At 40.3% G+C, this 13,229-nt stretch overlaps 1 protein-coding gene across 4 annotated transcripts; it reads left to right on the top strand.

Annotated features, from left to right (window-relative positions):
• The first annotated feature begins 433 nt into the window (after window positions 1-433).
• Window positions 434-12,759, top strand: RWDD3 (RWD domain containing 3). Of its 4 annotated transcripts, none has more exons than XR_011234509.1 (4): window positions 434-540; window positions 9,746-10,250; window positions 12,069-12,184; window positions 12,283-12,759. XR_011234509.1 is itself a non-coding variant. In XM_069478256.1 (4 exons), the coding sequence occupies exons 1-4, from the start codon at window positions 456-458 to the stop codon at window positions 12,395-12,397; spliced, it is 804 nt and encodes a 267-aa protein (XP_069334357.1). In that variant the 5' UTR covers window positions 434-455; the 3' UTR covers window positions 12,398-12,759. The 4 variants fall into 4 exon arrangements, 3 of the variants coding, with proteins under 3 accessions (XP_069334357.1, XP_069334358.1, XP_069334359.1); XM_069478256.1 differs by having other exon boundaries at window positions 9,746-10,233; XM_069478257.1 differs by having other exon boundaries at window positions 9,746-10,186.
• Window positions 12,760-13,229: the final 470 nt, after the last annotated feature.

Raw genomic sequence — 13,229 nt, forward strand, 5'->3', positions numbered from 1 at the left:
CTCACCTCGTCTTCTGATCACCTCCCTGTTTCTTTTCTCCCTAACTGCCAAGTTCCTCCCGCCCTGTTTGTCTTCACCCCCACAGCCCAAGGCCGAGTCTGGGCGGGGATGCCGAGTGCTCTAAATCTGGGGCTACAGTTAGAGGATTTCGGGCTTTGCTGGGAGGCCTCCTTCCGCTTAGGAAAGCCGCAGGTAAGCTGGGCTGTCGTCTCTACCGAGACCCAGGCGCCAGACCTCCAGCCTCGGACAAAAATCTCAAACCAGGCAGGGTGCGGATCCTCCAGTCTGGAGTTAAAGAGCAGGAGCTTCTGGGCGGGACTGGCGAGGGCCCCGCCTCACCCCGCCGCGTTGGCGCGCGGCGCCCCCTGGTGGCCGTCTGGCCGCGCTGCTCCCGGCCGGTGGAGGCGGCGGCGGCGGCGGAAGGGGAAGCGCTGAGGCGGCGGGGCCGAGCAGCCATGGCGGAGTCGGTGCGGGAGGAGCTCTCGGCCCTGGCCGCGATTTTCTGCGGGCCCCACGAGTGGGAGGTGCTGAGCCGCTCAGGTGACTACCCCGACGCGGGAGGGACACGGCGCCCGTGTTCCCTCCGCGGCGCCCTCTCCTCCTCACCACGAAGCCCGGGCCCGCGGTGGGGGACCTGGTTAGTGGAATGATGGAATGACTCGCACTGGGGACTGGAGTTGCGTCGGAGCAGGCGCGAGTGTGAGGCGACTCCCTGGAACGTGAATAGCGTGGCGCGGCCCACGCGTGGGCCCCTGCCGGTGCATCGGCCACCCCGCGCTGGGCCCGCTCCCCGACTCGCCGAGCTTGCTGACCCGCGCCCCCACCCTGAAGGCGCCCCCACGCCTTGCTAGCCATTCAGCTGGCCTTCAGCTCTCACCTTAAAACGAGGCCTATGCTGACATCTAACCCCCCTTTGCAATCCAGCTTCCCGAAATTGTTTTACGTCCTTCATAAGCACTATGCAGTAGGCCTTTGAGGGCGCTCACCACAGTTTTAACTCTACTTGGGTAGTTGGTCGTCTTAAGTTGCACAAAGGCTGGGAGCCTGTTTTGTAATCACAAAACTGCAGGCACCTAGAACAGTGCCAGCCAGGCACGTGGTAGGTAGATAAACAGTAACTGTTGAAAGAGCTTTTGAATTGTCCAGTGCTCAACCCCAGCCTTATGTGCGTTCTACTTCCAAGTTGATTGCTTTTTCTCATATATATATATTTTTTTAACAAGCTTTTAGGGGCACATTAAGCATTCAGTCCACATTTGTTGAATATCTGCTCTGTGCAAACGTTGACAGGGTTTCAAGGCACTGCCTGTGTCGTCTAATAGCTAAAACTTATTCTGTCCCCGTCTATGGCTTTTATTAAGTAACAAAGAAAACCGCCACTTATAAGAAAGTGCAGTGATGCAGATAATTCTCAGTTTCACTTAATTGTCAAATACTTTATGCACATTTTGGGGGCTATGGGATTTATCCTTCTAATGTTAGGGTGTAGCTACTATTAAAATTGCCTTTCTGACCATAAATTGGTTGACCTTTAAGAAGGTAGTCTAAAATGGGCTGGATGTTGTGAGAAAACCATCTAGGATGAAGATAGCTTCATGGTATGCGTGTGGTGTGTTATTTACTCACAGAGTGTGATTGGCCCCCTTTCATTTATTCCTTCTTGCATTCACCCATCCACAGGCATTCAATGAGCACTGTTATGTTCCAGGCACTGTGAACCTATAAATGTAATGGAGCTGCTTTCTTTTTAGTGCCTACCCTGTCTTGTATCTTTTTGAAACAATTGCTTAAAATCCATATGAAGGGATTTACTCACTTTTAGTGTTTTCTTGTCACTCCTCTTGTGATTGGATAGCCTTCCTAATTCCCATCTCCCTTTCTGTCTCCTCTGCTGTCTTTATTGATAATTACCTCTGCCTGAGGCAGCTATTTGAAGAGATCATCAGTTTTCTTAAATTCATTTATTATGGCTCAGTTGGGAATATCCTGGAAAAATGAACCTGCGATTTCTTATCACACCTTAAAGAGATAGTAATAGTTTGGGTCATGAGTACACAGCTGAGCATAAAACACTGCTGATAGGTCAGAGAAAGCCCCAAAAAGTAAGTGTAAAAAGAAAGAGAACAGTTTCTTAATATTGAGAACACTGTGGACCCTTTATCTGCTGTTAAATTGAGCATGACTTTCAAGCCGTGCCTCCTAATTAATTTAATTCAGTGTTCTGGCATCAATAAGTAATTGAATTATAAAAGAATTCAGTGTAACAACTTAGGACATTTTGTTGCTGAAAGGTTCATTGCAGAGTAGAACAATTCAGTGATTGAAATAGGGGTGTTTGATGTTCACAACTGGGAATTAAGGATAAGGTAAGGACTTTTTTAACAGACCACAAAAAACATGCAGCAGGCTGCTGGCTACCGTTCACTATTGCTGTCCGCTTGGGTTAGAGGATATAAGCTTGGTACCAGAACACTCTGAACACCATTGGTTCCTTCCTGGCCTTCCCCAAGTAAGGTTCTCCCTACTGCCACTGGAATCAGGAGGACGTTGCAGAGGGATTGCACTGCTGGTCACAAGATAGCCCAGAAAGGCTCAGGCTCTAATCCAAGGGTGAAATATTAGGGCCACAAGATTGAAGAGGCTGAATAATTGGATTCAATTTAGCTAGGTTAATTTAATCAGAATTTCAGGGGATTTATCTACATTTTGTTCTCTTTACAAAGGTTATAGTAAGTAAGAGGCATCAGGTTTAACCATCTCTTAGGGAGACAAATTATGTAAGCCCCTATATGCCTGTCAATGAGGGAAGGCTGTAAGAACAGTCTGTCCCTCTCCAGTCCTGGTGCCAGGTTTAATGGGGTCACGTACTGTGTATCTGAGACTTTAAATGCTTCTTACTCCATGAGGGTTACTCTTGGCCTTATTTTACAGAGACAATAACTGAGCTCGGACTGGTTAAATAACCACCAGGTTCCAGAGTGTATGAACCTTTGCACTGCATAATGTTCCTAAACAGAAATGTGGCTGCTGCATCAATAAAACAGTTGTGGAGAGCGAGGAAACACTTGTCCAGAAAGAGAGACCAAAAATGAGCAATAATGAGCACCCAGAGAAAAGACATGGCATGATCCAGTTTATGTTCAGAACAGTTCTAAAGAGGAGGGTGTGTGTGTACAGCTATGAGGTGTGTGAGTTTGGTGTTATGTATCTTCATTTTCCTGATGGGGAAATTGAGGGTCCCAGAGATTGTATTGCTATAGTCAGTGCTCCTTATATGTGGGAGTTGCATTTCTGGAAATCATCTCACAGATGAAAAATTTCTAAAATGGGAGATGTATAAAACCCAAAATCAGGTAAAATGGTTGCACAGTAGTTTCAGGGTGAATTTTTCTATGTTATTAACACTAATGTTCAGATTAGATTGGGCTGTCTTGCAAAATGAATCATGACTGTTACACCTTAACCCCTTTAAATCTTCTCAGCTTTGTGTCCTGCTTATTGTCAGTACTGAGCTCACCTCTGTAAAACCAATTTAGCCTTGAACTTCACTTCTGAAGGACCGGATTGACACTTTTAGCTTCATTTATTTTTAGTTTTTTTTTTTTTCTTTTGTAACTGCACTTAAACATGTAAAAATCTAGCTGAAGCCTAAAACAAACACTTGTGTATGTGCACTTATGAACTGCCTGGGAGCAAGAGGAAAGAAAGTCCTGGTACATGAAGTACGAGAGGGTGTTGGAGGCTTCTTAGTGGTTTTCTGCAGTCTCACATTGAGGATATATAAAAACTGCAAAAGAAAAAAAAAAAAAAGCAAGTATAGGGAAAGTCAGCTGTATATGGTATGTAAATGATTTCTTGTTGTTCTCCGTGGGCACTAAATGAAACTTGAAGAACCCATTCTCTTAAATTTTGTTTACCCTTGTCAGTGTCTTCTGTTATTGGACTATGTTATTGAGTGTTACAGACTATGAAGAAGAATGAAACCTTAAAAATAGCATTAGTGTGGAATTTGGGGTTCAGTTCAGTTTTTGTAGTTTGAATTTCTGTTGTCTGGAGTGTGGTTAGGAGCATAATTTCTTTTGTGTGTTTGTGAGGAAGGATAAGATCTGAAACCTATTTCAGTTTGTGTTTTGCTTTAGTTATGAAATGGATACACCTATTATAAGGTAGAGTGATTTATAAAAAAACAACAGCTAGTCAATTTGTGTGAACTTCAACTGGAGGTGAGACCTACATCTTTTGGTAGGGTCTTTAGAATAGATGGAAATAGCCTTGAAACTTACGAACATTGGAGTTTTCTAGGGCAGTCATAAGTTTTTTAGGGCTTAGATATTTGTTGAGAAAGATGAGTTTGTGAGTTAAGCTTATTAACTAGAGAATTAGGGGGCCAGGGAGGGGCAGAGATTACCATTAGATTTAGAACACAATCCTTTTTTGTTGTTGTTATTCACTGTTTCTAAGCTGTTAATAACCTAAAGCAGATAGGCATAACTTTGTTTTCTTTTTATTATGGAAAAAAAGAAAACAAACAAAAAAAAAAATATTCAGACTTAAAGTGCATGTGTTACATGAAAAATTTTGAGGCAAAAGGAGTAAGTTTAATTGCTTGTACAAATTAAGGCAGATGAGAAATGGAAGGATAAGAAAACTTCTAGAGTTTTAGGGAGAACATGAGTTTTTAAAAGCATGTGTAATGTTATTTCCACATTAAATATCAGCAGAATGGGGTGCATCATTAGGCTTTTCATTTTCTTATAGAGATAGTATCATTTTGTGTAATTTTAGTTTTCAGCTACAGTGTGTGTGGATGGGTGGGCAGGAGGATTCACCAGGAAGACCAATTAGGAAGAATGTTTATTCTTCCAATTCTTAAAAGAATTAAAGTAGTTTTTCTTTTGAATATATATTACAACTAACAGTTTCACAATCTTTTAAGGTAAAAGTCAGGATTGCCCCCCATTGCTATTCTGTTTGCTGGCTAGGACCAGAAAATGACAGAGAGAAAAATGAAAACTGGTAAGGATTTACACGGCTGGCTCGACAGACTTTCAAGACTCCCTGGACTGTTTCTGTCATTTGGCTCCCTGTTTTGGGGAGGAACAGGTGGGTGTTTATATGGCAGAAGTTGGAGAACACTGTGAGTCTCAGGGTTTTGATCAGAAAGGGATTCTTTAAAACCTGCAGCAGAGCATCTTGCTTTAGTGGATACATTGCCTTCTTTTGTGGTAAAATCTTCTGCCTCCCCCTTATAAGGACACCTGTGGTTACATTTAAGGCTCACCTGAGTAATCCAGGATAATCTCCCCATTTCAAGATCTGTAACTTAATATGTGTACACAGGCCCATTTGATGTAAGGGAACATACTCATAGGTTCCGGGGAACAGGATGTGTATATCTTTGGGTCCGTTATTTAGCCTATGACAGGTACCAAGGACTTCTGCACCTGTGTGATCCATGGTTAAAAGCTACTAGCATAATTATAAGAGCTGTATAACTGTAAAATTTAAGGCTTTTTTCGTAAACTCTCTTTTGGTTGTTGTTTAAAAAGAAAATTGAGATATTTCAGTGGTGGAGAAAATGTTAATTTGGTTTAATCACAATAATTCTAGGCATGAAAATACCATAAAGTAAGTTCAGAGTACCATGGAAGTCATAAGGGCAGGCTTTAGAGAGGTGCCATGGAGATTGACAAAATTCTAGGAGACACAAGGTTAACGGCCTTCTTGAAAGACAGGATAGCAGGAGCAAGGTCCAGAGATAGGAAACTAGGCACTTAGGTCAGGACATAGCGTAAAGTGGGTTAGTTGAAGCAAGGAGTGAGGAGAGAGGAAGTAGAGTGGTGAGCTGGCCCTAGGTGTTGGATGGAGGAATTTGTAATTCAATTTGTTTGTTGGCCTGAGAGAGCAATGTAGGATGATTTGGTGTGGGAAGGAAACCACTATTGTAGAAGCCAGAGAAAGGCCTGGATTAAGAGGATGGTAGTGTGTATGGAAGAGGGAGGAATTGTGGAGGATTGTAGTGGGAGTTTGGCAATTGAATATTAAGTATGAAGCAGGGGGGGGAAAATGGAGTGGAAGGTGACTTTAAGATTTTAAGCCTGGATAACTGGAGCAAGAAAGTTGTTTGTGGTATTATGCTTTACAGAATGCCTGTGTGTTTAGGGGTTTAGGAAAAGAAGGAATATTCCTTTAGTGAAGGAATAAGCAGAGATATGGGAAAAGCACCAGGACTATGTGGTGTCTGAGACATAAGGGGAAGAGAGAATTTTGAGAAGGAGATTGGTTCAGCAGGTTCAGATGCTATTGAAGCATAGGACAGGATAAAGGCTGTTGAGTGGGGCTGTGTCAGGGGTCCCCAAACCATCCTCAGACTCATTGATTTGCTAGAAGGACTTACAGGACTCAGAAAAGCTGGTTGCAATTTATTACAAGTTGGATACAGATTAGAATCTGCAAAGAGATAATGTGTGTAGAATGAAATCCAGGAAAAACCAGGAGCTAGGTTCCAGGTGTCCTCTTCCAGTGGAGTTACACAGACATGCTTAATTCTCTTGGCAGTAATTTGTGGCAACACATGAGACATGTAGACAATGAGGAAGGCTTACTTGAGCCGCGGTGTCCAGAGTGTTTATTGGGGGTCAGTCATGTAGGCATGTAGTACCTATATGACTGATTATAGCTACTGAGGCTCCACCCCTGGAGGAAGAAGATTCAACATAAATTACAGTTAGCATAAACCATTTAATCAACAGGTACTGTTTGGCCCAAGCCTTCAGACATAACCAAACACTCTTTTTTTTTTTTTTTTTTTTTTGAGACAGAGTCTCACTCTGTCACCCGGGCTAGAGTGGCATGGCATCAGCCTAGCTCACAGCAACTTCAAACCCCTGGACTCAAGGGATCTTCCTGCCTCAGCCTCCTGAGTAGCTAGGACTACAGGTGCACACCACCACGCCTTGCTAAATTTTCTATTTTTAATAGAGATGGGGTCTCACTCTCTCAGGCTGGTCTCGAACTCCTGACCTCAAGCAGTCCTCCCGCCTTGGCCTCCCAGAGTGCTAGGATTAGAGGTGTGAGTCACTGAAATAGAATATTACAAGGGCTCAGAGGTGAGCTCTCAGGAGCCAGCCATGGGCCAGTCCTGAAGGCAGGCTGATCTGGGGAATGTGCAGGGTTTGAGCAGCCCAAGCCTGCTGAGTTGTCTCTTTCCTGCACGGTGGCTGCAGATGAAGGGACAGAAAGGTACGTCTGTAGCTTAAGGGAATTAGTAGTATTGGATTTTTTTTTTTTTTGAAGCCAAAAGAGGATAAATATTTTGTTAGTAGAAGAGAGGAAACATTAGAGGGAGGGATAGAAAATGCAAGCACGAGAGAAGTGATGATGATTGGAACAATGTCTTAGAGATGGTAAGGTTTCCTGTGGAAGGGAAGAAGACGCTTTTTTTCTCAGAGAAAGGAGTGAAAAGGAAAGAGCAAGGTGGTGATAAAAAAGTGTATATTGTCAAATTATCAAGCAGTTCACAAGCAGCAGTGACTGTGACTGCAGCTGCTAGACAGTCTATTGCTTGCTGCACAGCAGGTAGCATGAGCTTCATGTTCATATTGTTTCTTAGTCCCCAAGTCCTGTGGGGCAGTGTGGAGGTGGACTGAGGTGGATACTATGCACACAGTGGGTCTTGTCACAGCTGAGGAACACTGAGCTTAGGAACCCTCCAGTCTTATAAGGGGCTGCTAGAGAGCCTGCTCATCCTTTGTCTTGAAGGAATATGTTGTCTTATTCTGGTTAGGAAATAAGTCTTCCCTCTGACCTGGAGGGAGAAATCTCTAGCTTCAAGGCTGTCTGTTATGTAAACATCCTTGAACAAAGCTATCAATGCCCTCTGCTCAGAAGATATTCAGAAATGCCAGACCCCTGAAGAATTATCTCCCAATAAATAAACATTTATATAAATTATATGTATATATATTTATAAATAAAGAAACTTTTAGGTGTAGAAGAGAAGTTGAGGAAGATCACTTGGGATATGCCCGCCCTTTTCAAGTTCTGAAACACTGAATTGAGTCAACGTGTGAGGATCTGTGTATTACCCACTCTTTTCCCTCAGAGACTAGTACAGTGCCTTGAGCTTAGTAGGTGCTCAGTGAATGTCTGTTGAATGATGAATGAATGAAGAGAATGTCTGTTGAATGGTGAATGAATGAAGATCTTTACAAGTTGTATCTTCTCCTTGAGAGAGAATGTGGACTCCTCGATGATTATTGGAGAGTTTATTCGGCCTAATGGTGATATGTTCTCTGCAGGTCTATTTATTAATGCCCATTTCACATAGCAAAATGTACTGATCTAACTGACATATAGTTAGGGTGTCTACTTTAACAATAAAATATTTTTTTAAAAGGATAAGTAACTGAATACAAGAAAGAGGTTTTGAGAAATGTGATGGATTTTAAAGGAATGTATCAAGTTAAGTTTAGAACACTTCTTCATACAATACACATTTTACTTATGTAATGCAAATTTATTCATAAATTATATCATTTTAGTATGGTCTTTGTAATGGTTATTGCCTGTGTTTCCAGGTGGTGCCCTAAAATAGTAGTTCCTTGCTGCTAATACTGAAGAGTCTGTTAAAGAAAAACTCCGTGTAACAGATGTGCTTGGTCCTGTGTGAATTGATGTCTGTAACACAGTGGCTTTTATATACATGGAATCAGATGGCTAGGAAGCAATTTTAATGTTCTGTTAGGTCCTTTGAAATGGGAATACATTCAGGTTTCTGTTGTTGAGGCTGTTGAGCAGCCCTCCAGGTATGAAAATGAGAGAGATTTGACTGCATCTCTCGTGAAGAAGAATAAAACAAGGGCCTATGCAGAAAGTAGGGGGAGAGAGAGACAAGTTAACTTCAGAGAGATTCATTTGCACCCACTTCTGTTCTGCTGTACTCTTCTCATCTGTGTGCTTCTGCCCCCTGCAGAATGAATCAGGCTGACGTTTTATCAACTTTTTGAAAAGTGGGGTGAAGTGGTGTGGAACACATCAGAGGGGTGAAGCCGAGCAAATCTGAAAGAGAGCAGAGCATTTCATCTGATATCCTCTGAGTGCTCTCCCCTTCCTTCTCAGGGAGCCAGAAGAGGCTGAATTGATGTCCACTCAATTTCAGTTCATCTTGCTACCATCACGTTACACTGATACTAATATATTCGAAATAAGAAAAGAGCAGTTCAGGCAGTTACTGTGTCACACGCAGTCTTCAGTTTTTCTGCAACCCTACAACGACACCGGATTCCAGTGTTTACTTTGACTTGGATTTACCTTAAAATGACCTTCTGTGGATTGAGCGTAGAACTTTTTGGTTAATTACTGATTTTATATATACATGGTACTTCTGCTTTGAAAGTTCATAAGAGTTTATTAGCGGTTTCTAGAATTATCAACCAAGTCTGGATAGAAATACATTGTGTGATGAAAAACCTTTCTGGTATTTTAGTAAAAATGTGGTGATAGCAAGTATAAATGCTAGCTAAGTCTTCAGTGCTGGTGTGCATGAGTACATGAATGTATGTATATGGATGAAGGAAATAATCTGTAAATCATGGCTTTCTTAGTATTGTATGTCTCTTCCTAAAGTAACTCAGCATTTTCTTGTGAAAAATAAATCGACATTTGAAACAAAATTTTTAACTTGTTAGTGTTGCATTCAAATTGAATTATGTACAGCTAATGATTATTTTTGCATGCCTTCCAGAGACAGATGGAACCGTGTTCAGAATTCACACAAAAGCTGAAGGACTTATGGATGTGGATATACCCTTAGAATTGGTGTTCCATTTGCCGGTCAATTACCCTTTGTGTCTTCCTGGCATCTCCGTTAACTCTGAATACCTGACCAGGGCCCAGTGTGTGACTGTGAAAGAGAAGGTACTTGAGCAAGCAGAGAACCTTTTGTCAGAGCCTATGGTTCACGAGCTGGTTCTCTGGATTCAGCAGAATCTCAGGTATATCCTTAACCAACCAGAAACTGGAAGTGGCAGTGAAAAGTGTACTTTTCCAACAAGCACGACTGTGGATGATGGACTGTGGATAACTCTTTTACATTTAGATCACATGAGAGCAAAGACTAAATATGTCAAAACCGTGGAGAAGTGGGCTTCGGATTTAAGGCTGACAGGAAGACTGATGTTCATGGGTAAAATAATACTGATTTTACTACAAGGAGACAAAAGCAACATCAAGGTGCCAAAAAGTTAAATGTTGAATATGAATCTGGCTATTTTCTGCTTAAAATGATTTGTCTTTAATATGTTTTATAACAATGGGATAGATTAATCATTGAGATGTTTCTGCTTTCACTATTACCATGTTAATGGATCTTCATTTTCTTTTTTAAGAATGTCTAACTCCTAATTGCAACTACAAACTTTCAAAGCTTGAAGAATAAGTATAAGATCAGATTTTAAAAATCATGTCACTTAATGAAAGTGATGGGTTATAAAAAAAATCTGTGGTACATGAGTGTTTGTTTCTGTAATTAGCTATGAGCCTCAACTTTATAAATGTGCACTGAAAGTTTGTGTATATTAATATTTCTTTCCATAGTTAGGCACAGCAAGGCGTGTATTTGTGGGTAGTCTGCAAGATTTGTAACTTCTGGCAGTTAAAAATACATTCTGACACTTTAATTTGGTGTCTATAATACCTGGAAAGAGGAGCTTGTCCCTTATAACCGAGATTTCGTGTTAGTAGAAGCAGAATCATTAGGGCTGTCAGCTTGTCACCTCCTACCTAACTTTTGCTTTCCACTTGACTTGTCTCAGTAGCTGCTTTCAAAATCATCATCTTAAGATTTTTCAAGTTCTTATTCTACACTCATCGAACCTGTTTTATGAGGGACCAGATGAGGAAAACTGCTTATTATATTTTAAATCTTAGGAGAGCTACAAATCACTTAATAGATTTTATACTTTCAGATAGGATAGGTCAGGAATAATTACGTTTGAATTTATTTAAAACAAATTTAGTGTGAACAACCTATAATCTTAAAGATTTGTAGAATAAACGACCTAGTTTTTTAATGATGAGCTCTTACCACAAAACTACTTTGGCATTTGATTAGCCAGATTCTTGCTGGATTATGGTATATAGATACAATAATAATTCAGATTTAATATATATCCCGGATAGGGGCCTGACCAAGGAACCTTGTATTTTAAGGTAATTTGTAGTATATCTATAAAATTTGATCCTTTTGGGTAAAATACTAGCTGAAAAAAAATGAATACAAATTTATTTTCTTGCTCTCATTTACCTAAAAGGCTCAGATTTTTCTTTAAGCCAGCTCTAGCTTATTAGGCTAAATGCAGCTGTTTTGTAGATATTACTCAGATTGAATCATCAATTAATTAACAAATATTTATTCATAAGACTAGAACTCTGCTAATGGAGAGAAATGGTACTTTTCTGAGAGGTTCTTTTTTTTTTTACTTTCTCTAAAATGTCATTTTATGTAAATTTCTCTGTTAAATTTTTGTAAGATTGTATATTAGGATTGAGAATGTTCAGATACATATTTATAGATGCTATCAACTTGGAATGGTAAGTACTGTGTCCCCGATAACTTGATTCAGCTGCTGAATTAGTAACAACAGTAGCTTGTGCTCTGTTGTGTGCCGTAGCACCCTATACCAGGTACTCCTCTGGGTGCTTTGAATGTATTATCTCATTTAATCCTTATAAATTCCCCATGAGGTGGATCTTGTTATGAGTCCTATTTTATGGAGGAGGTAACTGAGGCACAGAGGACTGAAACAACCAGCCCAGAGTCAGAGGTAGTAGGCAGTCCACTGCAGATTTAAACTCAAGTTGTTTGATTACATCGCTCTTTACTTCTGCGTTCCCCAGTATGTTATTCTGTCAAGTATGTAAAGACACGGTGCAACTCCCTTAACTGCTTGGTTCAGAGAGTGCTCTGTAAGCATGAAAATAAGCCTGCAGGTTTATGGCTCCTTTTAAACTGGAACTCTTAAGGTTCAGAGTAAGGTATGTATTTAACATACTGATTTATCATTTAGGAGTACCTGATTCTTCAGAAAACCTCCAAAGTAGATGTGGACTCGAGTGGAAAGAAATGCAAAGAAAAAATGATTAGTGTACTGTTTGAAACAAAAGTACAGACGGAACACAAAAGGTATAATTTAGTACTATTGCAGATAGAAAAGCAACTGAATCGGTAATTATACTCTGACAAATCTAGGCATATTCATGAGTTTCTCTTGTATAATGCAGGTTTTTGGCATTTGAAGTCAAAGAGTATTCATCGTTGGATGAATTACAAAAGGAATTTGAAACTGCAGGACTTAAGAAGCTTTTCTCCGAATTTGTACTTGGGTTGGTAAAATGAAATGGAAGACAGGAATCTTTTAGTAAAATAGCAGTGTTTTTTGTTGTTGTTTTTACATTGGATTTTGGGAGTGGCTAATTGAAATAGTCACCAGGGAGCAATTTTAAGTTTCTCTGAAGCAAAATGATAGACATCATCTAAACTGTAGGAACAAAGCTAGTTCTGGTTTATAAAGTAGTAAACGTTTAAAAACCTCATGTATTCTAATGTTTGCCAGGAAAGACTAGGTTCAATAGATGAAACATTATTTAAAAAATAAATTTTAAAAAGGTGATGGTAAATTGGCCCTTGTTTTTATATAGAGAATTTGTTTGGAGCTATGCAATTTTCTGCCTAATTTTCTTGTAAATAAATGATTTTTTTAAAAAGAGATTTGTTTTCATGTTTACTTTTCTTCATGTTTACATTTTTAGCATTTCATCACCATTTTCCCCCATTTGGCTTATTATGTCTAATGTTTTAAGTTGGATGTTAAGAAAAATGTAACACTGATTTTTTTTTTTTTTTGTGGAATAGTATAAATTGTTAGTTTAAATACAAAACAAAGAAGTTCTATAGAACTGATTAACAATTGCTTTCTTTGGGGTGCCAGATAGCATGGTACATGATAGCTATAGAACTGTAGAATCAATTTAAATTAAAATTCTTTTTTTTTTTTTTTTTTTTTTTTTGAGACAGAGTCTCACTTTGTTGCCCGGGCTAGAGTGAGTGCCATGGCGTCAGCCTAGCTCACAGCAACCTCAAACTCCTGGGCTCGAGCGATCCTCCTGCCTCAGCCTCCCGAGTAGCTGGGACTACAGGCACGCGCCACCATGCCCGGCTAATTTTTTCT

This window comes from Eulemur rufifrons, chromosome 8, assembly GCF_041146395.1.
Source record: "Eulemur rufifrons isolate Redbay chromosome 8, OSU_ERuf_1, whole genome shotgun sequence".
Classification (NCBI taxonomy): Eukaryota; Metazoa; Chordata; class Mammalia; order Primates; family Lemuridae; genus Eulemur; species Eulemur rufifrons.

What these genes read in the sequence shown, in the direction of transcription:
- RWDD3 (XM_069478256.1), top strand. Translation starts at nt 456, where the DNA reads ATGGCGGAGTCGGTGCGGGAGGAGCTCTCGGCCCTGGCCGCGATTTTC. An exon ending in GGAGGTGCTGAGCCGCTCAG is followed by an intron (nt 541 to 9,745) that starts GTGACTACCCCG and finishes CATGCCTTCCAG; the next exon opens with AGACAGATGGAACCGTGTTC. An exon ending in GTACAGACGGAACACAAAAG is followed by an intron (nt 12,185 to 12,282) that starts GTATAATTTAGT and finishes TGTATAATGCAG; the next exon opens with GTTTTTGGCATTTGAAGTCA.